This window comes from Etheostoma spectabile, chromosome 12, assembly GCF_008692095.1.
Source record: "Etheostoma spectabile isolate EspeVRDwgs_2016 chromosome 12, UIUC_Espe_1.0, whole genome shotgun sequence".
NCBI lineage: Eukaryota > Metazoa > Chordata > Actinopteri > Perciformes > Percidae > Etheostoma > Etheostoma spectabile.
In genome coordinates, this window is record NC_045744.1 from 17,525,627 (window position 1) to 17,552,669 (window position 27,043).

At 44.6% G+C, this 27,043-nt stretch overlaps 2 protein-coding genes across 2 annotated transcripts; both read right to left on the reverse strand.

The window, feature by feature from the left end:
• Positions 1-9: 9 nt before the first annotated feature.
• Positions 10-7,805, reverse strand: LOC116698772 (leukocyte cell-derived chemotaxin 1). Its single transcript, XM_032530918.1, has 7 exons — positions 7,474-7,805; positions 7,068-7,208; positions 5,858-5,998; positions 5,229-5,342; positions 2,038-2,188; positions 1,522-1,625; positions 10-882 (listed from the first exon to the last, which is right to left on the reverse strand). Exons 1-7 carry the CDS (start codon positions 7,543-7,545, stop codon positions 658-660), a joined length of 948 nt encoding a protein of 315 aa, XP_032386809.1. The 5' UTR covers positions 7,546-7,805; the 3' UTR covers positions 10-657.
• A 602-nt stretch (positions 7,806-8,407) lies between these two features.
• On the reverse strand, positions 8,408-12,745 carry LOC116698753 (protocadherin-8). Its single transcript, XM_032530876.1, has 3 exons — positions 9,709-12,745; positions 9,361-9,586; positions 8,408-9,263 (listed from the first exon to the last, which is right to left on the reverse strand). The coding sequence occupies exons 1-3, from the start codon at positions 12,163-12,165 to the stop codon at positions 8,911-8,913; spliced, it is 3,036 nt and encodes a 1,011-aa protein (XP_032386767.1). The 5' UTR covers positions 12,166-12,745; the 3' UTR covers positions 8,408-8,910.
• Between the last annotated feature and the right edge of the window lie 14,298 nt (positions 12,746-27,043).

Here is a 27,043-nt window from a genome sequence, read left to right on the forward strand (position 1 = left end):
ATGGGTGACTTTAATGTTTACTTAAAAAAGTTTATTCAGTAATATTGCACTTTGAGATAGCTTCAACAATGCAGGTGCAAGCACATTTAGATGAAAGTTTGTGAGAGAGTGTGTACAGTACATTGTTTTAATGAGAGCAACTCATGAAAATAGTCAAAAATATTTGAGTGATGAAAAGTAAAACTAACAATACGTGCTATTTGAGCTAGCTGACTGCCCTATACATTTATTTACATCAAAGAATGAAAGAAAAGGAATGATTACCAGATCTATAAATACAAGCCTACCTGCTTCTGGCTGGCATGTTTTATATCATAACCGCTGTTCTCTTGACAGCATGTGCTGTAGTTCAGAAAGATCTAAATCTAAAAAAAAATTTAATAAGACAAGCTTTGCAGTGTGCAGCCACTCCGTACTTTTACATGTGAGAACATGTCTGCCCTAGATTCTGCACCATGCATTTGTAATGTGTGGGAACAGTTACTGATGCTGTTCATTTCGTACAAATCTGCACAGACCGACAGGTAATAGATTACAATAACAAGCCACCATCTTCCTTTCCTAAAATTTTCCCTTCATCTCCCCTCCCTTGGAACCCCATCCCTCCCTAGTTTCTTCCCTCCTTGACTCTACCATCTCCTAAGAAGATGAGGGTGTTTACACCAGACCCATGATGCGTGCCACCCACCAGTTGCAGGGCATGATAACTCTACAGACCACCCTGCAGCCCCTGTAGTGGTAGGGCCAGGGGTGGTACCCTCCCAGAGGCTCACAGATCCTCTGGCAGTGGGTGTAGCTGCGACGGCACTCGTTGCAGCACACGCCCTGGTGGTCCAGCATGGGGTCGATGTTCATGGTGCCCTGCTCGCCCTCGAGGCCTCTCTGAGAGGAGACAGAGAGGACACTAGTCAGAGTGCAGACAGTGTTTGGGTCATGTGATACTGTACGTCTTGAGCGGTAGAGAAGACTCGTTTCAAACCAATTAAAAATGGATTTCCGACAGGCGAGATAGGAAGGGGGGTGGGATGTTGCCAGATGTTGGTTTTTTGTTGTCAAATATTTTCTTTTTCAGCGTAGTGCTTGCTGTTTACCCCCCTCTGTGGTTGTCAGGAGTGTGTTAGCAGGGGTTGGGGGATGTTTAGAAAGGGAAGGGAGGGGAAGGGGGTGGGTTAGGGGTAGGCCATGTATGGGAGTCTGTGTGTGCTCAGAAGGGCAACGGGGCCAAAGCGGAGGAGGGGGGGATGTTGTGGAATTATTCATACGGCCTCAAAGCTGAAAGGAAAGCTTTGGACAAGCTCACACAGAAAACACACCCACGCATACACTCAGATTTGCAGTGACAATCCGGGTCCCTCCGCTGTGACCCCGGCATCTGCTGCTGCCCGCGCAGCTGTGAGAAACTCTCCTCGGCGAAAGCCTTCTCAGGTAGTCCTCCGATCTGAACGGACAGTCGTGAGCGCTGCAGCGGGATGTAAACTTAACAGAAGAAGAAGAGTGTGTGAGTTTGTCTGTTTGACTCACCTGATAGGGGTTCTCCGGGTTGAACTCTGCCTCCACGTCCTCTTCCTCCTCCCCGGCTGCCTGGAGGCGCTGGCGGGGGGCAGCCCTCCTCTTCCTCTGTCCGCCTGCACACACACATCACAGACTCCCAGTCTCAGTATCTGACAGCAGACCCCACTTAGGAGCGGAGTGGCACTAATGTGGCACGGCTCCTGATTGCACAGCCGTTTCTCTGGCATCATTTTGAAGTCCTCAGATAAAGTCGAGCTGAATTGTGTTTTTAGAACTTTTGACCCCCCCCCCCCCCTCCCCCCCACGGCATGCTAAAAATTGTACACTCCGCAGCTCTGAACTTCAAAAGCACTGCTTTTCTTTTTAAGTTGTTTTTCCTTCTGTGCTTAAACAACTGCAACGTTAAATGGAAATTCTAGAGACCGTTTGACCCATATCCTCTTTGTTTTTTGAGTGTTTAACTTTTCAGTTCTCTTTTTTAATTTCCATTTTTATGTCTCTACCACGAGCTGTCTGATTGCTTACTGGTTGAGTAGGTGGGACGGAGCCAGAAGATTGGCAGGTCTCCACACAAGTCCTTTATCTTCTTGCTGAGGAAGGCAGAGTCCGAGAGGGGAGCTTCAGCCGCCACCCAGATTAGATCATCCTCATATTTGGCCGGCATCACCTCATCCTCCTTTAGGGGGGAAGAAGGTAAGGAGAAGTGAGTAGATACTCAGTGCAAATGCAAACAAACATTACAACAAAGCATCTGAGGATGTCCTTGGCTGCTGGAAGCGTAATATCCCACTTTTAACTAGCCTTCCCCTTTAAATAGCCCACCGTATTTGCATCCTGTCCGAGTGTAATCTGCATTAATGCCATGCTGTTAATGCTCCTTATAACAACATAAAATCAAGTAGTAAAGGGAAGCCCTGGAGGCTTCAGTATACAGAGTCCCTTTGTACGTGTAGCTGTATACACAATGTCAGGATGCATCAAGATCTGAAGGGAAGAGGGGATTGGATGGCCTAAATTTGCAGGTTTCTGCAGATAAACTAATGAGTTCTCCACAAAGGAGGCTATGTAAACATATATACTCTGTGTCCACGGCCTGCAGGTAAAAGGGGAATTATGTGAGAATGAGGGGATGATTTTATTTACAGGCATTTGTTCCTGATAGCCGCGTACTGCACTAGCAACAGCCATGTTTAGGGAACATTACCCTCCAACCTTTCAGAAATGCTGTTTTTTTTCCCCAAGCTCAAATGATTTGCTGCAGGGACAAATAAAAGCTGGGGTCCTTCCCCACTGCTCCACTGATAAGAACTTATCTGACCCTGTCTCTCTCTCTCTCTCTCCCTCTCTCTCTCTCCCCCTCTCCCCTCTCTCTCCCTCTGTCTCTCTCCCTCTCCCACGCTCCCTCTCTCTCTATCTCTCTTTTTTCTCTGTGTGTGTACTTATCTAACCCATATTTGCCATCACTCTAAATTATAGCAAATGACCAGCCTGCAGCAACCATTACAACAACATCTCTCTGTCTCCTCTCACACTCGAACGTGAGCCAAACAATCCTTTATGAGGCAAAGAGAGACAATAACACACACACACACACACACACACACACACACACACACACACACACACAAAAGAACAAACGTGAAATAAATGATCTGTTATGAGGCAGAGAGAGGCAATAAGAGCAGCCCTGCGTGATAATTAAGTGTGTGTGTGTGTGTGTGTGTGTGTGTGTGTTTTGTGTGTGTGTGTGTGTGTGTGTGTGTGTGTGTGTGTATATGCACATCATAAGAGCAATTCTGGTGATATGAATTTATGTTGGTGTGAGGCTTATGCAGAGCTAAATGATTATAATTATCAGACACACACACACAAAGTATATTCAGTGTAGTCCTCTGTTGGGTTTGTGAGTCCACCAAGCTGTTACATGATGGAAGGAACCCACATAAAAATCGCCCATGTGTTCCTGGTTTATCATTGGCTATCATTGGTATTGCTAATGCTGAGGAGCATATGCTAGCTATATATCAGAAGGGGGGACTTGTAGGGTAAAGGGTTTATAAGTGGCAATAAATGAGCTTATTAAAGATATATTAAGTAATAAGCCATTTTTAAAAACAATGTTTGGGTTGCCAGGTTTGAAAATATCCCTTGATGATAACGACTTATATTTTAGATTTCATCTGTCTTATTATTACAAAGTGAAGAAAACAACGCCAACCCACTTTTCTTCTTCGGTCCCCCTACAGGTTGGAAGCGGAATTGTCCATTGACGCTGTCTCGTTCAAACAAACCCTATCTGGCAAACTTAAATAGTGCGGTCATAGCCGATGGAGAGCCGCAAAGCGAATGCAGAAGTGCTGTTCACCCTGTTACGAGTTGATAAACCACCAAAACAATTTTTGGAAACATTATTTTAAGGTACAAAAGAACTTTGGTGTTGCTTTATTGACCTATTAACATTTGTATATTCAGATTTGATGGTTTATTAGAAAGTGAATTAGTTGTTTACGGCTGATCACATGTGCAGTTGTAACTGTTGTTGTAATACATGGATTTCAGTTGAGATTCTTTGCAGCGCTTTCTAAAGAAGGTAAGTGATCAAACTGTCCTATCCATTCCTGATTAATCAAAGAGCTAAAATAACTACTTAGCCACAGCAGCGCATTGAGCTAAATGCTAACATACTGATGTGTAATGTTAGCCATGTTCACCATCTTATAACATTATTGTATTAGCACTAAACACAGAGTTAGCTAACCTGTAAATTCATTCAGTTCAGATAGGTATTGGACGCATTAAAATTTCGGCTTGACAATGGCACTAAAGGAAACGTTTAAGGATCACTTAAGTGATTGCAACTCATCCCGTGTGTGACGTGATGTGTGTGATGTAAAAAGGTAGCGCACACCAAGGGCTGTCGTGAGGTGCTGATCACTGAAAGTAAACTTGCTATAAGCATAGCTCCATATGCATATCTCTATTTATTCAGATTCTGAGCCCTTAGGCCTTCGTCAAATCAACAATCCTGACATGAATGTGTGAACCATATTTTGTTCCAATCCATCTAGTAGATGTTGAGATATTTCCCTGGATAAGCAAAAAAGAAAAATGACACGCTGGTGGTGCCAGAGGGAAAAAGGTCTGAGGATCAACAAGGTCGGTATGATTCATCCTCTGGGGAGAAAACAATCTTGAAAACATAATTTCATGTCAATCTATTAATTTCTTTTTCAGACCAAGGAGGAGAATAACAGACATTGCCATCCTTTACAGCCACGATGAAAAGACAAAGTATGCTAATCTCTTATTACTTGTCTATAAGAAATAAATGATTTGGTAACAAGTGTATAGCTCTTTTAAAAAAGCATTCCTTATTATATAATGGTGCCCAAAGGTCAGTCTTAATTTGACTAATGCTGGTTGATTAATGATCAGTGTCCAGATGGTGTTAGTGTTTTTTTGTTGTGATTACTTAACAGATGATTTGATAAAAGATCACAATGTACGCAGCACAGTGGATTACAAAAACTAGGTCCCATTTGTAAAACATACTGGAAACACAAGGAAGAACTCAGTACCGAAGCCTTAGAGTTTGTCAAGTTCCTGCAGTGGAAATGGGCTATTGATAAAGTCACTGAAAAACACATTAAAAGCGTCTTACAGCGTGGAGAAAACATGCTTTCTTAGGACATGCAAGACAGAAAGGACAAACCCACCAGGTCGAATGTCATCGAGTCCTTGTTGAGAGCCTCCACGTCAGGAAGACGAGCCTTCACTTGGGTCTTGATGTAGCACTTCTCTCCTCCTGAAAACCGGATCCCTGTGATCCCCTGGACAGGTCAGGAACGAGTGGGGACAAGCAAATATCTGGAAGTTAGAACTCATTACACCCCTAGTTGTTGTGTCATCCTCAGCTCTCTGCAGGTGTCTGGCACTATAGACGTTAAATGTAATATCACAGCTGAATTTGATGACATTATGTTCTGGCTTAAAAAAAACATTACACTCACAGGGACACTATGATTAAAGGTCAAATTTTTGATAATTAAAATGACAAAACTGCTGCTTCACTAGTCTGATTGGCCTGGTTGGGGTACATTAATTAAAGGTCAAAAACCACCAGTCCGCATTCAACAATAATTGGAGGGAAGATGCATGTTGACACAGATTGGCCCAAAGGGAGACAACGAGTCTGTTTGCTGCAGTGAGCCAATCTCCCAAAATGGTAATTTAGTTTCAACCAAACTGATTGACTTGCGCTGAATTGCTCGGCTAGCGATGATCAGTGTGTTGATCAGACTGGATTTCTGCACTAGGACCTCCTGATACTTAAGATCCAACTTACTATATCATAGTCATCGACCTCCACGGCCTCATCTGCCCCGCTGCCGGTGCTGAATCTCTCCATGTTATTCGCTGTGTCAATCTCCATTGTACCCTCCTCCACTTTGCCATTGATGCTCATGCTGTAATGGACATTGTAGACCTACACACACACACACACACACACATACACACACACACACAATAGGTTTCAGACTGGCATGTAAGGTATGAGAGTTCTGAGAGTCACCCCACCCCCAGCCCCCTCCCTTTTAACACTCTTCCTACCCCTCCCTTGCCAATCTTAAGACTTTTCCTCACATATAAACCTCATTTCTAGATTCTCTTTCAGACACACACACACAGACACAGACACACACACACACACACACACACAGACACACATTCATTCAAACTTGGTGAGAGGAACAAATCTGTAAAGCTCTGAGTGATAGTGACCCTTCTACAGAGGCGTTTTATCATGTCTTAATAGCATTTTCTTCATAGTGGAAGAAAAACACTCAGAAAGCTACATTTTTCCTCTCTTGTCTTTCACCTCTTGCCCCTGGAGCATCAGCCGGACCAAAGAGGCCCCCCCACCACCACCCCTTTCCACCCTGCCAGGATCCTCTAACACACACCACACACTGCACACACAACGCCTCCATTCACCAAGCAGACTGCACCATGGAACTGAAGTGTTTAATTTACATTTTACTGTTTGCCTACAGTGCAAAAAAAGCCATTTTGGAAAAACTTGACTCTCGTCTCCTTTTAATTCAAACAAGTTAAAAATGTTTCCACTAACAGCTTAATTTCACTGGTCTCCAATTCAAAATAGCTTGTTTTAAGAATTTCTTCACAAGGTACGAGTATCTTTCCTTCGGGTACAGTGGAAAAGAATTATTTAGCAGATCCGACTGCATTTGATTTAACTTTTGATTGAAAATTCCTCAGGGACTGAATGAATGAATGAATGAAGGTTATTGTGGTGGTGAGCCTGAACTTTATTTTTCACTTTGATTTAAAAAAGCCTTTCACAAGGTTATTATTGTTGTCTTTGAATATCTTCTTTGTAATATTTTAATATTTAATATAATTTCTAACGTGTGTCACCACTAATGCATATAGCCTATGTCAATAACAGCTGACAGACCTAGGCTACAGTAGGCTATTTTATAAAAACAAATTTCAAAGTGTAAGTAAAAGCAACAACAACATATTAGTCGTACGTGTTTTTCATTGTTGTTCCAGAAGAGGAAAGCTCCGACTGCCCCCAGCAGCAGGAGGAGGGCCCCGGTGATGAGCACCGCGATCCCGGCCTTCAGGAGGCGGCCGGTGGCGGCGGGCTTCACGGCCATGGCAGAGTACGCCTACGGTAAAACAAACGATCCAAGAAAATGACAACATGTCCATAAACACGACATCTAAAATAACAACATGTTTAAAGCAAACAGCTTTTGCCAACCCAATTACCATTTTTATCATTATCTACAAGTAGCCTAGGTTTTTGGTCAACTGTCCAGCATAAGGTCAATAACCGAGCACTTTGGCCCCTGACTGGCCCCCACAGATCTATCTACAGTAGGCATACATGGTATTACATTGCGGATTAATCCAGTTGGAGTGAAAACTCACCGGGGGCATGAAGTTATGCAGGTCCTCTGGTCCCACCGAGGCGATCGGTACTTTCTCTGAGTTCCCGGCCATGACTGGAGCCAAACACCTGAGGGAACCCCAGTCCACTACTAACTACTCTCTCTCTCTCTCTCTCTCTCTCTCTCTCTCTCTCTCTCTCTCTCCCTCCTCATCTCTCTCTCTCTCTCTCTCTCTCTCTCTCTCAATGCTTCGACAGACTGCTGCAGGTCAGAGGTGACTGGCGGAATGTCGCATGTTTGCCCCAGCTTGGAGACAGTAGGCCTATATTTGCATGACAGTGTGCAAAAGAAGCTTCTTGGACAGACGTGGGCCTTGTTTTAAAAATATCTTCTTTATCCGAGTCCAGAACTGCGTTGCTGTTATAAAAAAAAAATGCCCTGAACCCAAGAATGATAAGGGGAGATTATGTAAGGGGCGCTGCGTGCGCATTTGGCAGATAGACAAAAAAAAACATCCCAACTAGATCAGGAGGATTTGCTCACAAGGACTTCTTGTTCTTTAACAACAGAACCAATTAAAGCTGTGTTGTGTTTTGATGGCCATCAAACTTCGGTTGTTATGGGCTGTTAGACTTTCTTTTATACATGTGAGCTCGGTTTGGACACGAACAGTAAATGCACCTTAACGCCGTCCATGTAAATGAGAAAGAATAACTGTGAAGGTGTTCACTTTGATATGCATGAGGTGTGAGAGTGATTTACTATAAAACCTTGGCATTGCTCTGGCATCTCACCAGCAAAATCGTATTCACAAAAGAAAAAACTAAACTGACCTTCGTCGGTGTGATGCAAGGACAGAGGCTCACTACTGCAATAACAGCGACGCCTGTTGGCTGTACAGTGACTGGCCTGACTGATGGTCCTGCGAGGCATTCACATTCACTCGGCTGGGTCTTAAACGCATCACTCACATGTTCAGAACATTATTTCAAAGTTTATTTTCTCACAGAATATTGTGATGATAAAAAAACATTCTGTACAAGTCTTATTGCATTCAAATAAGTTCATACATCGTTATCAACTTGATGCATTGTGGGTCACCGACCATACCGACAGCACAGTTTCTGGGGCCATTTTAAATAGTCAACGTGCTTAAAGATCAATAATTACAATTTTTATTTACATATCTTTGCTTAATTATTACTTTTATAAAAAATAAAATCTCTGTATGTACAAAACTTGCATATGATACACTTCATGTCAACAAAACAAAATGTCTCAATTGATTGATTGAATGGCCATCAAATGTGGCTTTTACAATAAACAGAAACACACGAATATTTGGATATAAACTTATATATGCACTGTCCACAGCAACAAATAACTTCAAAAAGTTACAGTATTCTCATTGTCAATGAATCATAAATTAAAACTTTGAATACACTATACATTTCTTTGAGAGTGAGCAATGTCTGTTTTAGACGTCATTGTTGGGACAGTGTGTTGGGGTGGGGGTATACACAGGGATGTTTATATCACTGATCTCTGGCACCCGCACAGGCCTGGGTGGGGTGACCAGAACGTAGTCGTACTCTCTGTGCAGCACCTTCTCGTACACGCTCTGCAGACCCACGGTTTTGGGGATGTGCGCCTGGTAGCAGTTGTCCTTGCGGTGGGGGTCCCGGGGCAGGGAGCCTGTCTTGGAGAGGCTGCTGAAAGAGGAGATGGTGGGGGCTGGAGAGGGCGCTGCGTTGGCTCTTACTGCTGAGGGGCTCCAGCAGCGATCTGAGTGACCCAGGACCTTACATTCACTGGTGCAAGCCCACAGAGCTAGAAGAGAGGGAGTAAAGAGTTAGATTGAGAACCAAAGCATGACAAATATTTGACATAATTTTAAATAGCCATTTAAATTAGCCATTGGTCTTACCATTTTGGCCACCCATGGGAGGAACCACTGCCCCATCTTTCTTCAGGCCAGTGTCCCCACTGACATCACTGTCACTGTCGTTGAAGTCACTGTCTCCCTTGCCACTGTCTTTGCCACTGAAGGCCGGGTCCCTGGCAGAGATGGTGGTGTAAGAGTTCCCCTTCCAGATAGTGATGGGCCTCACAGCCTCTTTGGCGTTCCCATAGCCAGGCAGAGTGGAGTAGCCCTGCAGGAGGAGAGAAGATAAAGCAAACAGAGGTCAGTGTCATGCTGGATGAACACATTGCATATTACTCATTGTTGTGTGCCTCCCTGTACCGCCCCTCCCCACCCAAAGGTGCATCTCACCTCGTGTTTATTCCCTCTAGGCTTGCTGTTGCTGTCTGAGTCATACACGCAGGGCACTTCGCTGCCGTCCTCTGAGGCCGAGCACATTTCGCTGCCCCCGGGGTGAGCCGACGTGAACCCACCGGGCTGGCTGCTGTAGGAGTGTCCGTCAAAGCCCGCTCCTCCACCGGCCCCGTGTAGTGGCAGAAGCGGGTTGTCCCCCACGTGGTTCCTGCCCCGCTCGAGCGTGCCCTTTTCCCCGTACGAGTCGCTGTCTTCTCCGCTTTTGTCCCTCTTGTGCCGGTTGCAGGTGGTGGCGATGAGGATGATGGCGAGCAGCAGGAGCGTGCAGCTCCCCGCGAGGACAACGATAATCACCACGGACAGGTCCCACTGCGCGTGCACCTCGTCCCCGCTGCCTGACTGGTACACTGTCCTGTCGCTCGGCGGGGAGCCCGCGATGATGAGGAAGTGGAGCGTGGCGGTGGAGGTGAGCGCGGGCCTCCCGTTGTCGCTCACCGTCACGGTCACGCTCAGAGTTTCGTCCACGTCATGGCTGAGCACCTGGTTGAGGTAGATCTCCCCGGTGGCTTTGTTAACAGAGAACACGGAGGGTTCACCGGTGGCCAGCCCGTAGGACAGCTCTGCGTTCACGCCCTCATCCGCATCCCGTGCCTCTACCCGGGTGATGACGTAGCCGCTCGGTGCGTCCCGGGGCAGGAGGACTTCAGCGGAGCCGTTATTGAGAGGCGGCTGAGTGATGACTGGTGTGTTATCATTCTGGTCCACTATCCTCACATAGACGTTAGTGCTGCCGGACAGAGGCGGGGAGCCGCCGTCGCTGGCCGTGATACGGAGCTCCAGCTGTTTCATCATCTCATAGTTGAAGCCCCGGAGCGCGTAAAGCGACCCGCTGGCGGGGTCCAGCGACACGAAGGTGGAAATGGGGGAGCCCATGAAATATGTGTCTGCCAGTTTATAGGTGACCTTCCCGTTTGACCCCATGTCCATGTCCCGCGCCACTACAGTGGTGATGTACGCGCCAGGTGCGTTGTTCTCCACCACGGCCACTTCATACACCGGTTTACTGAACACCGGAGCGTTGTCGTTCTCATCTGTCAGTCTGATTGTGTACTGAGTGATGGTCCTGAAGGGAGGGGAGCCCAGATCCTCCGCCACTACTGTGAGGTTATATTCGGGGATTTTCTCCCGGTCTAACGGGCTGGTACTCACAATCATGAAGCTGTCCTCGTACGCCTGCTGCAGTCTGAAGTGATCGTGTCCGTAGAGCGTGCAGTGCACCTGGCCGTTAGCGCCGGAGTCTCTGTCCGAGGTGCTGACCAGAGCCACGAAGCTCTCTCTGGCCGCCGCCTCGGTAATGTACGCTATCCCCGCCGTTATGGACGTCATAGGAGTGATGGAGATCTCCGGTGCGTTGTCGTTTACGTCCTGCACCTGCACTACAATTTTGCAGATGGCCGGGCTCGGGTTCGGACCCAGGTCGGTTGCCTGAACGTCAAACTCGTACGTGTTCTTACTTTCAAAGTCAATCGGGCTCTCGATGGTGAGCCGTCCGGTCTTTCTGTCCACTCTGAACAGTTGCCGTATTTCTGCGGGCACCTGGTTACCGAACCCGTACACCACTTCACCGTTCAGCCCCTCGTCTGGATCCTCCGCGTTCAGGTCCAGCAAGAGAAAACCCACCGGTGCGTCCTCGGGCAGGTCCACGGAGAAGCTGTTCCTGTCGAACACCGGGCTGTTGTCGTTATAGTCTTTCACCTTGACGTTGATGCGCGTTGTTCCGGTGCGGGACGGGTTGCCACCGTCCATAGCGACCAGCTCCAGCGCGTAAGAAGCCTGCGTCTCCCGGTCCAGCTCCTTCATGAGCACCAGCTCCGCATATTTAACCCCGTCGGCCCTGCTGAGCACGTCGATTGAAAAGTGGCTGTTGACGGAGATCTGGTAGCTTTGGATGTAGTTCGCCCCAACATCCTCATCCACGGCAAAGTCTAGCGGTATCCGCGTACCCACCGCTGTGTTCTCGGAGATCTCCAGACTCGACTCTTTCCGGGGGAACTCGGGGGAGTTGTCATTGATGTCCTTGACCTCCACCTCGACGTGGATGAGTTTGAACTGCTCTTTGGAGAAACTGACCACGTCAAAAGCGATGAGGCAGTGCAGCATGTGTTTGCAGGTCCGCTCCCTGTCTATCCTCTCTCCGATGGTCAGCTGCCCGTCGCTCTCCCTCAGCCGGATGAAAGAGGAGTTGAACTGTTTCATCATCCTGAAATTTGTCCTGGAGCCCCCCGAGGAAGAGGCAGTGGAGGAGATGTCCTTGGCCAAGTTTCCAATCACTGTCCCTGGTGCGTCTTCCTCGAATGTCTGATATTTCACCGTCTTTCCTTGTGTGACAGAAGCCAGGCTTGCCCAAGAGACGAATACTAGCACCAACAGCCCGTTCCACCCTATTTCTCCCATCTTGACACCTTCACTCCGAAATAATCTGAAATTCAGCAACCTGTCCACTCTAAATCCGATTTAAAGTGAAAACAAAACACACCTACAAAAAAAGCTATTCCTTCCCCGCTCTCCTCGACTCTCTGGGGTTGTTTATTCTTTTTATAAAGCCAGTAATATATATTCCATATGTCTTTCAATGCGCACTCTGGATGCGCTCCGCTCTCTCTCTGTCTCTCTCTCTCTCTCTCTACTGAAGGTGTGCTGCTCTTTCAGCGCAAGAGGGCTGCAGTGTCTGCAGGAGGGTTTATACTGCGAGCCATGCAAATGAGCCGCACTGTGGCCAATCCGGGCTTTGAGAGGGGGAAAAAGAGGGACTTCTGAAAGACCTCTAAACCCTGTTTAGAGATTCCTGGACTGTGCGCAGAAACTTGGCACCCAATATGTGGGCTAAACGCGGGGCTTGATTTAATACAGCTATAGTTTCCGTTGCTTGTTTATGTTCCTCGGGCTGTTAAATGAGTCTGCGCACCGACACATGGGGGGGAGCACAAAGATGCGCAGTGTCCCTGAGCTAGAGGACAAAGCATTTGAATAGGAGTGTCTGTTCAGTATGCTATAGCCTACCATATAGGCGTACTTTTAGTATAAAGAGATTTATGCCTAAACACTGTTGGATAGCCACGCACGTGTCCTGTGTTACCTACTAGAGTCAAAGCAGCCACTGGCAGGCTGAGTCCCAATGACCTCTCCACCTCTGATAGGAGAATAACTTCATGCATGCAAGATAAGAATATTACGTGATTTGTCCTTTCCTTCAACATCAGAGTGCCCTGATCCACTCACCCAGACAGATAAGATGTCATGTAATGCACTTCTGATAGACCCACAATGCTAAAACAGCTTGACATGCTGAATAATAGCTGGGCCGGGGATTCAGAAGAACGTGGTACTACTGGTTCTAATAGCATCATTTTATTGCTCATTTTATTCTCATTACTAAATTCCATACATTTCCTCCGTCTTCTATTATTCATCCCCTAGTGTGTTGTAATCCAGCGATTGTTTGCCTATCAGATCATATCTGAGAGGACTATATCCTCTCAAACATTGATTTTATTCTAATTCGGTCTCAGCTCAGATCGGCTCGCGAGATGTCTTGTGGGAGAGAGAGTTTTTTTTTTTAATTAAAGCCGATGTAACGGCCCGGTTTAACATGCGACTTTCCTTGGCCTCGCCTGCCAGAACAGAGACGCAGGTGAAGACGACAGACTTATACACACACACAAACACACACACACACACACACACACACACACACACACACACACACACACACACACACACACACACAGCGGTCACGCACGCACTCACACAGTCTTCTACAAACGCGTTACAAATGGGATTTGGCTGTAAACGCAGGGGGGATTTATCTGGATTTCAATAGTGAGATTATATCAAAGGCGTATGAAGCCCTCGTTAGTAGCGGCGGGATAATGGCATGGCAGGGTCTCCCTTTGCAGCCGTCCATGCCGGTATTGTGGCCCCTGAGCTGGTCTGTGGGGACCCTAACCCCCGCTGTCTCCATGCAGCCCTCCGTCTAACTGCAGCATAATGAGGCAAAGCCACATGCAGCCTTTGTACCATCCCTCCAATTTCCCCCTTCCCCAGACCTGCCCCGGTCCGGCCACGACTCCTTTCATGGGAGATGGGAGAAGAATCAGGGACCCTCCTATTAAAATACATTTAGAGAACGACTGGGGCCCCGTCATGGCTCTGTAATAGATTTTCTTATTCTTCCTATTGGAATCAGTCTCTCTTTCACTTTCTTCCTTTCTCCCCACCCCCTTTCGCTCTCTCTCTCTCTCTCGCTCACACACACACACACACAAACACACACACACACACACACACACACACACACACACACACACACACAGCTTTTCAGGGGCAACACTTGCCTTGCAGTAGAAGCTAATATCAGTTGGCATGTTCTATAAAGAACCCATCTGCCACAGAAAGTCAAATAGAAGACACCTGAATGGATAACATCTAGGCAAGCAGCTTGCATAGTTAGACACAGTCAGGCCTGTCCTAAACGATAAGGAGACATCGTTCTCTGATTAATTAAGGACATCAGAGCAAAACTATCAGCCCTTATAGGGGTGTTATATAAACATTGGTAATACTTTCCAATCTGGCACCTTTATAAAGAGTTTATAAGTTGTGTCAAATGAGGTTAATAATAACTAATACATCATAAAGCTTTATAGATCCATTAGAGCAGACAAGGGTCTTTTTTCTCACCTCCTAAATTTACATTTTGTTCCAGCCTTCCTTTGCAATATCAAAAAAGACAGTTTGCACTTGCAGTATGTTCCACTTACATGCAAAATACAGCAGTTCTGTCTCTGTATCAGGTTTTCATTACACAGTTTTGTTGCACATTACACGTTCTATTAAGACATTAAGCTTCAAATTGAGGAATGATTAAACAAGTTGTACCAATTTAACACTGTTATTAATTTGACATGTTGTGGGAGGGTGTTACAGTTCTAAGTCAAGAGGAGAGTTCAAAGAAAACATTTATAACCCTGGGGAGGACCTTTCTATCTTTAAGGCAGACGACCTGGACAAAATACATTTATAAACAACGTACAGCGCTTTTGTTGATTTGCTCATATTTAGAACTGCATTTCTACCAAATAGAGGAGACTTACCAGTCAAAAGCCTTTTTCACAGCCTGAGAACACTGAGTGTGGTCCTAAAGGTTATTATAACTGATACATAAAGCATTAGTAATTTTCTTTGTAAAAGGTGCAGTATCATATAAATTTAAGGTAACTGATGAATGTGTGTCAGCAGCAGCAACATTAAGTCTGATCCAAAAGATTCCTCTTTCACTCTCGAGCTTTGTGAAGAGCCCATTCTGTCCCATTCTATTGAACCACAGTAGCCTAATAATAATGTGCTCACTATTGAACCACAGTAGCCTAATAATAATGTGCTCACTGCAGGGCTTTTTTTATTCCGCCGTGTGAGAACCGTCGTGTTTACTCTCATTTCTTTCTGTGTTTAGAGTGCACGGGGCTCTAATACCGCTCAGCATTCTCTCACACACACAGAAAGACAAGGCAATCAAACGCAAATCAGCCTATATGTTGAGTCTCGCCTAGCGGATTAAACTCCATGCACGTGCATGTGCGCGTGCATTAGACGGACAGGGAGACTTTTGTCCTTACAATGAAAGCAAAGCTGTCATTTAAAGGACATACACATCTAGAAAAAAAAAAAAAGAAATCACCATTCTCTCACGTGACCACCGTGTCGATCTCGCCCGTCTGCACGCGAGTTCAACAATAGCAGAATTAGAGAGTCTCCGAAAGCCCCTCTATTCTTCACGTGACGTATTAGCATTTTCTTTAACCTAGGCTATATAAATATGTCTTTAGAGGACCCCCCCCCCTCCCCTCCCCTCGCACCCTCTCTTACTTTCTTTCTTTTCTTAAGCATTGTGCTCCCATTTGCTCTAGTGATCGTCGGGTATTCGGGGTCTGAAGCTGCTCGCCCGATCCCTATGCCTCTCGTTGAGGCTTAACTCATTCAGATGGAAATAGGCGATTTGGTGTCTTTTGTCCATCAGATAAGCGGTGGAAGGAGAAAGTGGGGGGGGGGGAGAGAGCAGACCGAGAGAAAGGGGAGATGTAGCTATGTATGCGTGTGTGTGTGTGTGTGTGTGTGTGTGGGGGGGGGGGGTCTAAGATAATCGATCAGAGAGTTGAACACTCTCCCCCCCCCCCCCTTCCCCTCTCAGCTAACCTTTGCTTAACTCGCGTGCCATCACAAGCATAGAGTCCTAATTGGTTCCCTGCACTAATTATCCAATTATCGCCTCTCCACCGGAGAACCGCACTCAAGGGCTAGTTTGGCCTCGTCCTTACACTATTGATGAAAATGATTAGGAGTGAATGCGCACATCAGCTCCAGAGTGCAGCACTTAAGGAACTTGTGTCACGGCCCCTGTATAGAGGTCTTAAAGAGAAGCTCGCACTTCACTCACAGAGGGTAATGCGACTATTCAACCTGTATTTTTCCTAAACTCTGAAAATTGAACGCATGCTAAAGTGGTGTTCAGGTTAATTAGGCCCTTTTGTGTGGCACTTACAAAGTGAAAAAGGAAGGTTGTTGGCTAAGACCGTGAGTCTGCACTTGTGTTGAGGTCATTTCATTGTGACATAGTTCCTCTGGATTATTAACATTTTGAGGATCTGAATGAAATAGTTGATTAGTTGATCCATTTTCTGGTTGTTAATTCTTTAGCTTCTCCAGTGTGGAGAGTTAATGCTTTTGTCAGCATTATATAATAGTTAACTATATATCTTTGGGGTTTAGACGGTTGGTCAGATAAGCAAGACATCTGATGAAGCTGTGATGAGCATTTTTCACTGTTTTTGTTAGATTGTATGGGCAATATGATTAATGAACGAATGGAGAAAATATTTCATTAATCAATGATAATAAAATAATTGATAGATGCAGCCCTAACTACTCTTTGAACCTTTCTCTTGACTGACCCCTCCCAACATGCCAACACAACAGTAAAATGACCAACAGGGGCGATATAATTGTTTAATAGTGTCCGCCAATGTAAACCATATTATCATATCTTAATGGATTTTGGACAAGAGAAAAATAAAGGACTATCCCCTGCTCTCTTAAAAAAGTAAACATAGGCTATCTTCTGCCAAAAGAAAAACGCAATAACCTGAAGTGTAAATATTCTCATTTGAAGGAAAATAACATAATTGATAATACTAGAATAAATAAGCATGCTGCTTGACTACTTTGCGATCTTTATTGTCCAACAGGGGACTAATAGACCTGTAATGCTGCAACAGGCAGTGAACTGCCGTGAGCCTGAATGGAGCAGCAGGCATAGACTGGCACCAGAACGCCACCAGATTGATAACGTCCAGTTACATTAAACATTTATTCTCTTTTCTCCATCTCTTTTTCCTTTAGTTAACTTCTGCTCCGATCCATCACCTTCAAGCCCATCTGTCGCTGATAGCTGCAACACTTTGAATAAATTCCTTCCGACAAACAAAGCGGTTAACATCTCATGAATGCTGCTTTTTACACCCCACATACAGATTGGGGGGAAACTTTAGGGCCAGTGGAGTAACCAGTGCAAAGAAATCTGTCCTGGGACACTCCCTCTTAGCTTCCACTTCATTACCGGTATTGTGCTCGGGAGCGCGCAATCTGTGCGGCCGTCTCCGCCCGGCCCCGCCAGCTTTCTAATGATTTTCCGATGATGATTTAAAAGCTCACAAGCCCGTTTTCTCTCCAAACTCCTCCCACCTCCCCTCTCATTCTTCCTTTCACTGCTTTTGAGTCCCATCCGCCTTTGTCTAGAGTCGTTTCCATCACTGGCATTCTGGAGCGTGATTCAGGGGAGGTCAGGAGGAGCGCACATAAAGATTCACACATCAGGCCTGAATAAAAGGGGAGTTCCGTTAAGTTTGGCCCCTGCTTCTGTCTGGTAGTGGGAGAATCGGGGGAAAGAATTAGTGGCATGTGTCTAGTCCGAGGATGTTTCTCCGAACACCTTATTTCCTTATTTTTAAGACAGGGGACTGTTTAAGGCTGCGGAGCGGTGTGTGCGCACACCTGATGGTTGCAGTGCGCCAGATTGTGCCGTGATTTGGATGAACAGATGGAGGTGGAGGAGTAAAGGGAAGCACGGAGGGAGGGAACGGCAGACGTCTGCATATCAGTCATGTGAAGTTATGTCTCCCCTTTTTCTTCCCCCCCCCCCCCCTTCATCGTTCAATGTGCATTAAAAAAAGGCATCAGCATGCAGATGAGCTGCATTTGATGTGTGAGGTTGATGCAGCTGAAAGAAAGTTTGTAGCAACAAGTGCCTGGAATAATCCATCAATCAACGGGACATCTATAGGAAAGTCTTTAACTGTCCAAAATGGCTCACAACCTGGTGATGGACAATTTAGACACAGCAGTAACAGAGGTGTAACACTGCATGGAAGAAGACATTAGATCAATGTTTATGTAAGAGTATTAAAGTAGCCTAACACTTCTCCCAGCTGCTCCATGATAGATTAGCTCTATCACACACACACACAGACACACACAGCTATATATATATATATATAGTGAGTTAGTCACAGAGGCACCGCTGCCCCCATTTTGGTTTGAAAACTCTGGGGTTGCTTTATAGTCTGGATGGGCACAAATTGAGACCTTTGGAAACAATGACGCACATCAGTCAGTGTTATCAGCTAGGTAGGGTTACCTTTCTGTAACAGTTCCACCTTGTTGTCAGTCCAACACAATCCATCCCTGCTTTTTGCCATTGTTGTTCTTTCTCCAAAGTATTTTAAAGCTTCCATATTATGCTCATTTTCAGGTTCAAACTTGTATTTTGAGGTTGTAACAGAACAGGTTTACCTGGTTTCATTTAAAAAAACCATATTTTTGTTGTACTGCACATTGCTGCAGATCCTCTTTTCACCCTGTGTGTTGGGTCTTTGTGTGGTTTAACTTTGGCTATATGAACAGCTGAAGAAATAAAAGAGGAGAGAGAGGGGGAGTGACATGCAGCAAAGGGCCGTAGGTCGGAGTTGAACATCGGGCCGCTGCGTCAAGGAGTAAACCTCTATATATGTGTGCCCACTCTACCATCTGAGCTATCCTGCTGAATTGCTTTACTGCTCTTGTGACAGATCCTCCATTTTTTTTAAGAGGCTGTGTACTGCTACATTTGTCAAAATACAAGCCAATGGTATGTTCAAATGCCTTCTTTATACTGAGCAAAGTCGTAAAAATACTCCTGATCAAAGATTTCCTTCTGCAGTCTAACAAACAAATAAGTAGCCTAATGTTATTGCCATGTGGGCTTCTAGCATTTTATTTTTAATGACACATTTCATCATCACAGACAAACTTTGTGACTTTTGTTTTACTGCAGTTATGAAGAAAAACATTTTTATCCTTATTAGCTCTTTAACTTTAAGCGATAACCCACTAACCTACTTTAGACTCTATGAGTCACACAAGACAATCACCGAGTGCATTAGCAGCCAAGGTGGAAACGCTTCTTAAACTTGCCTATTTGATAGGCAACAGAACTCCCACTCTCACTTACTTTGTAATTCCTCTCTCTTATCTCCTCTCCCACTCGTCTTCCATCTTACCTTCCTATTTCTCTCTCGATTTCTCGACATTTTCTTGCTGTTTCAAGTCCCCGCAGTGCTATTTAGAGCATGGTACGGGGCTATACTAATGTGACTAAAGAGGATTGTACAGGTAACACAAGTCCAGCTGGCAGTAAACTCTGCGGTGCGGCTCCTCTCTCACAGAGCATTAAAGCTCCCCTGTTTATGGAGTCACCCTCCATAAACAATGCTATATAATTCTCTTTGAACGTTACAGCACGTGGCTCATATAAAACAACACAAATATGAGGGGACACCATGCACACCCACACATACAGTACACAGGCTCCACACGTGCGCAAGCACAAGCACACACACAAACACACACACACACAGTACACAGCTCCACACTTGCGCAAGCACAAGCACAAGCCCACACCACACACACACACACACACACACACACACACACACACACACACACACACACCACACACACACAACACACACACACACCACACACACACACACACAGAAGACAGGCTGCAGCATGCACCAACCACAGCATTATGTGATCAGTGTGTCCTCTCTGCATGTGCCAGCAAGACTTTGAAGCGAAGGCATTGTTTTCCCTCGGGGTAAACAGCTACCGAAGACAAATAACTATATTCAACAAATAAAGCACAAAAAAAAACTGAAATATATCTCTGCACACTATAGAGCTAATCAATATTTTAGCAGCCCAACCTTGATTGTTCATGCAGGCCATGAAAGGGCTAATGAGGCGAAGCTGCAAAAACATTCTTGCCACCAAAGTAGGCTATCTACTAAAGGACAACATTATCTTTCAGATCTCCTGGATCACTCACGCTCGGCGCAGGATTCAATGCCACTGAAGTAAACCACTCTAGATCTTCCTCTGCATGACAGCTTATGAGTAGGCATATCTGTGTGGGAGAGGACAGATGTGGTTTCCTCTGATCCGGTGTGTCAAAGTCCTCACCCCTCATATGCTGCTTGTTGTCAGCGCACTTTGAATTGCGCCTAATGTGGGATACATGGTATGCAAATAAATGACTGTTAAGGGATTGACACCAAATTTATAGCTTGGAGTTATGAGGTTTTCTCCAATTTTAGTCAATTGATGAATGTTGCATTACACTCAGGATCTTTTAGTTAACTATTTGAGTTTGAATATTTATAAAGGCAAAACGTTCACACCAGTTTTTACAAAGGGACTGTACGAAACTGATTCCAAAAGCTCTTTTGTTTTTCAGCCTCATCTTTGTAATATAATCAATAGTTGCATACATAAAAAAGACAACTGTACAGAGGACAACGGTTCTGTCACTGTAATAAGGTTTTCTTAATGTGAACGTTGTTGGTGCACATAGAAGGTTCCATTACTATTATTCCGTACATTCTCAGAGACTGTCTGAAAAATGACCCCATAACAACCCACATTGTACAATCCGCAATTAAAGGGATGGTTTGGAGTAATTTCACCCTAGGGTCCTTTGTACCATGACCTTGAGACAAACACTCCCCCCAGAAGCTTTTTTCCTTTGGTCGAAAATTGGGCAAGTTAGCGCTATTAGCTGAATGGGTTAGTGCAGGCGCTAATGGAACCAAATGTGCATCTCGTAAATGACCCCACTGAAAATGCCCAGAATGGCAACAAACTTCCACAGTAGTACAAATAGGTTCTGTACTCATAATACGAGACATTGGAACGTTTGTAAGTACACCAGGAGTTAGCGAGAAAGTGCGACTGACGCTTAGATATGAGGATGGAAAATGCTACTGAGGGTCGTATTTCCTGCCATCGGAATGGGGGCTAATTTATGAAACGCTCCTATAGGGTAGGAATAAACAACCAATCTAGCCGTATGGTTTCGAGGAATTGCATTGTCCTTCCTTGTAAACATCCATAGCCTACATTACCCACAATATAGCCCCCCCCCCCACCCTCCCAACAACCACCACCCAAATAACTAGTCCCTAAATGTAATGTTAAATATTTGATCCCAGATCTGCCCTTCACCCAAAAAGAACCTTTTGACTTTACCCTTGTGTTGTGAATTGCTGAAATAAAAAGTGTTATGGTTGCAGGTCTATAAATTCAAGTAATAAGATTGTAAAACACTGTTAGCTTGCTACATTTTGGGTCTCCGTTGCCATCAAAGAGAAAAAACAAGCTATGTAAACACAGATCCTTGCAGGCACACTAACACACACAGCAGGAAACACCCAATTATCTTTGCTCACAATAAATGAGAAGTAGTCAAATTAGTATTGGGTCTAGGAAGTATCTTAATAGAGTAGAATATAAAAAGTGGGGAAAAACAGCCTCACTCACAATTCCTCACAGACCCTCGTTTGACACAAAGCCAAATGTAGGCTATTTCATAAAACTACAACCCTGTGTCATCAAAGCTCTCCCTGCGGAGGTGTTATTCTTGATCGCTCCTCCCGTCTAAGCGCCCTATTTCTCCTCATAGTCATCTTTGTTTGCAACACTTGTCTCGCATCACCAAGAGGAAAAAGCCTGTGTTCGATTTATCTTAACAGTTTGTGTGTCACTGGGAGGGGGGGGGGGGGGGGGGTGTGAAACTTTTTAAAAATCAGGCTTTGTTGCCAGAGAACAGAAGGCTGACAAAGTTTTATAGAGGCAGCCATGAAGTTCTGCCTCATTAGATCGAATAGCTGTTCTATATTCAGGGCCTCTGTGGGACTAACAAACGCAATGAGTGGGCCAAACTCAGTTCGTTTCGCTAGAGCAAGGGCCCTTTTGTTTGTGTTTGGTGGGTGGGGTTGGCTGTAGTACAGGGGCCTGGCGGGTCCTTCAAAATGTGGATTTCACCACAGTTTAGCAGACTATATTAGGAAGAGAGTGTGTGTAATGGACTAACTAAGGTAGGATTTGAAGTTGCACAACTTGTCCTTAAATGATCTAATCCACTCAGTTACATCACTGCAGAGACCCAGATTGATATCTACCATGAAGTGAAAAGTACAGCAGGTCTATTATTTTCCCACACTGTGGCACAAAAGAACCATAATAATGCAGCTGGAGGTGGGTTCAAAAACAATGACTGACTGATGTCCTTGTCAAATGCTGAGATTTCAGACAGCTTACTACCAGCCCAGTATTTGTCTTCATGGTGTTATTTGTACTCACCAAAGAAATGAGATCTGGAAAAAAAGGCGGGAAGAAACTAAAGCAGTCCGATGATCAGACGTGTTATAAACAGATTATCTACACCTCGACATTCTGAGGTAAAACACACCGTTCGAAATACCATTTCTCTCTAACTTCTTTTTTTAGCAAAATCCCAGCTTTCTTAAATTTCAGCAGTTTTATGCTTCAATCCATTGGAACTCAGAAAGAAAATTAACCTCAGGCCTAGAAAAGTGCAATGGAACGATTTTTCAAGTTAAAATTCCAATTGGGAAAGTCAAGCAAGATCCATCTAGCCCGAATTCACAGACATCAGCACACCTTCATCACAGCAACTTGCCGGCACACATAGTGAACTGTTGTGAAAGGTAGTTGTAGGTTTCCATTCAGTTGATCTGTGCTTGATAAAAGTAGTTTTAATACCACTTCCACAGCCAAATTAAGTTCTACAACTTTATGCTATTGGCTGTGATTCACACTACTATGCTCGGCACCCATTTAAATGATGTTGAGCTGTTGTACGTTATTTAAATGAGCCTGCCTTCTTAAGAGGAATTTGGCACCTTTATACTTTGTCACCTAACTTCCTGCCCCCCCCCCCCCCCACACCACACACACACAATAAACATAAATTGCTGCTTGAACAAACGTCTTTTGAGGGCAGTCTCTGTAACTGATGTAGATCCAGATGCTTGTGAAGCTCTTGCCATACAAACACCATGGGGGCTCCATGTTTTCCCAAGCTGGTTCACTGGGACGCATTTGGATCGGTCAGAAGTTGTGAAAACAGACTCAGAATTATCGTTTACCCACTTGCAATGGACTGCAGCAATGCAGTTACTTGGTCAGCGGTGTTGTCATAACTGACAGAACTGATGATGAACACTTCTGAATTGTAATAAACCAGTATTGTCCTTTAAAGCTGCTATAATCAATACTTTTACATTAACAATTGATCACATGACTGTGTGTAATGAAAATTAGCATCTGACTATTAAGTTCATCTCAGCTTTACAGCTTTTATTTATGTGTCTTTCAGCTCATTCCTTTGGTTTTACGTCCTACAGCTTCACTGTTTCGGTTCAGTCTCACCACTCTCATCAGTCAATATTGTGTTGTCTTCTACTTGAGTCTCTGTGGTTCTCCGGGGTTAGTTTCACTCCTGTTTTCATGTTTGTACTGTTAGATTTCAGCCTCATTTTATTGATCTTTTTCAGCTATTGGGGCAGTGTTAAGAAACTACTAGTCTGTATCCACGACGTTCCACTTCCGGGATTGCTCTGTTGCCGCCGGAGATTCCGCTAGATGTCACTGTTTTCAGCCGGATGTCCGTTACCTTACACTTTCTTTTGTGTTGGAATTTGAAACTCTGGTTGATTTATGAAGACTATGGTTAACTGCTCCTCAGATCTCTCCAGGGTAAATTGTGACAGCTAGCTAGACGATCTGTCAAATCTGAGTTTTCTGTTGAATGACCAAAACAACCTTTAAACGTACACATACCACGTACCAAAACAAGTTCCTTCCCAAGGCTATTTTGCAGAGGCATCGTTGCTCCGTCCGGTGCCTAGCACTGCCCAAGCCAATGCTAATGCCAATAAACCAGAGCACGTTTTTTTCCCATGCCCGAATGCTGTGTGGAGTGACCAAACCCTCCTCCGCAGGGCCGGGGAGGAAGGTCTGGCAAAGCAAAACTAAGAAACTATTAACGCAAACCGAACCATTCCTCTTGTTGCTGCAACACATTAAAAGCTTTCCACTGGCCAACTGGCAGGATGCTTCAACTGTAATAAAGTAATGGGAAATACAATATGTCTATCTCTAAGATATTCTGCTCTGTTTGGTCAGCGGAGGAATAGTACAAAGAGAAACGGTCACTGTGAACTGGAAACAGCTGCAGGCGACAGGCACTCACTGTGGTGTGTGATCAGAATGATGCATACAAGAAAAGCACATCACATGTAGTTATATTGCAAGTTTGAAACCAATTTACAAACAAATGACATATATATATTCTTATCATGGTATCACATCTTTACTTTAGAAAAAAAAAACACTATGGTGAGGTGCTCTATAGAATAAGACATCTCTTATTATTTGCATGCCATGTTTGCATACCCATAAAAGATGGCCTGTCATCTTTAATGGGTCCTTTATAACATTTATGGAGCTATAACAATGTGTTTAGAGAGAGTTTATTTTTCAGATGCATTTCTATTTCTAAGACTAGCTCTACAATTCCAGAGGGCAGAGACACTGCGTATTAAAAAAAACCAAAATCCACTGCTTGAGTTTAAGGACTCATCCCATTTTTAGGAGTTGTCCTCCTAAAAAGATTAGAGGATTAGGAAACCATCTCGAAGTTGCTGTTTCAATATTTTGTGTCCTAGATTCAGCTTGATATCCTTTGATTGCACAAAGACACTCAGACTCTATGCTTTGGGCCAAGCCAAGATAATGGGGAGAAATTTGCACTGTGTCATTATTTTCATCTTACTCTGTAGCAATCATTTATTATAGGAGAGGCGGTATTTCATTGATAACAAAACAGGGTTATTTTTCTATTCACGTCGGCTCGCTCATTAGGGGCTAATAACGCAAATATTATAGAGGCTATTAGAGGTGTTTAGCAGGCTTGTGTCTGAAGACGTGGGCATTCGTTGGGCAGATGGACGCAGCTCCGGGGCAGCCCTCACCCCTGACCCCCCACAGATGTCCCAAACCTAGGCAGAGCTCAGTCACGAAGCTGCGGAAAATCAAGTAATACACCGGAACCGGCTTGTCAATACGCAGGACAATTAGGCGCGTTCGAGCGCCAGCTCTGGCTGCGCAGCGGCGCTCGTTGCTGCGTGAAACACGCAGTGATTACAGCGGAGATGAAAGAGGGGAAGAGGCCATGCGGTGCTTTTCTGTGAAGGCCTGTTTGACCGATGGCTCTCTGTTGAATAGGGCTCTGGTGGTCATACATAAATTAAGAGGTTAAGTGAGCCATCAGAAACAAATGTTTGCATTTATTAACTAAGGATAATAGCTCCCAGCAGTGAACCCACTGGCCGGGTTTCGTGTTGGGTTGAATTCTTAAGCGTGGGCCGATTAAAAAATGACCTTCCGTATATGCCTAGTTTGACTTTAGCTATCAGTCTATATGTGGATCAATCATGTCGAATTAACTTCCACAAACTCTTATTATCTTAGAATATAGATGATGCAAGATCAATTAAAGCCTACAGAGAAGAAAACGCAATAGGCCCACTGCTGTTAAATATCCCACCAGAAGCCAGCGAAGGAATATTATAGACTGATGGCATTTTCAGCGCAAACACACTGTTCCAAATGGACAACCAGGAATCACATATGCAAACATTTTAAAACAATAAATTCGACTCCATAAAGCCATCAGACTGAAATGTTCACAAGACTCGTTACAGAACAAAACCTTCCCATTCACATGTGAGGAGGGATCCCGCAGGAATGTTTGAGGCAGGTGTAAATTTAAACTGTTAATGAGGCGCATCAAATGCATCAAAGGCGCGTCGTGCGGAGCCATTCTACCATTATAGTCCAAACTAGACAAAAGCCATCAGAGAGTTTTCCTCGCTAAACGGTGCCGAATAGGTTCAAGCAGCGGGAGTTATATTGTAGCCGCAAACCCCCGCGGACTGCACCGAGCTAACCAGCCAAGTCTTATGAGTTCAGACTCTAACGAGACAGATGAAACGTCTTCAATTGGCCGAGACTGGCATGATGCTGTCAGTATGGAGATCCATACAGGGAAATTAATACAGAAAGAGGGCATGATAGAAATACATATCTCATGAGTGGCCTCTGACATGGTGCGTCATAATCATGAGTTACAGTATCTCAAACATGGCATAGCAGCTATTTTTATCATCGCTGGCTATGTCCCATTAGACACAGCGTCATAAATAGGAGAAAAAACAATTGATAAATGGCAATTTCATGAACAAGTGAAGGAAATGTGCTTTTCTCAACAAAGATGACCTGCAGCTCAGTGGTGTGAATGCCCAAATACCATACATATTAGGTCTGACAAGTCAGACGGATGTTAGAATATATCTAAAGAGCTTTAAATGTTTGCAGGATGAATGGAGCCCCTTGTCTGTGTCATGTTTGGTTACAGTCAGTTGTGGATGAAGTATTCAGAAACTTACTTTAGGAAAAGTATTACCAGTTAAAGTCCTATATTGAAAATGTTAAGTAAAAGTTATTTGTATCAAGCTATTCGCAAAGCATTTGTAGAGATTAAACAAATGAGATACAATGTGTTAATAAGTGAGCTCCTCAGGTGCTGGTAGGGAGATTTTGTTACCTTTGTACAGACCGATGCTAGCGCTCCCCGCTGATTCCAGTCTTTATGCTAAGCTAAGCTACCTGAGAATGCACTGTGGCCGTAGGTTCATTTAATCGACCACATGTGAGAGTAGAAAGCAAATAAGCACATTTCCCAAAATATAAAACTATTCCTTTATCTATTTTATATACTGTTGGGTCATCATGCATTATATTTAAGAAGCGCATT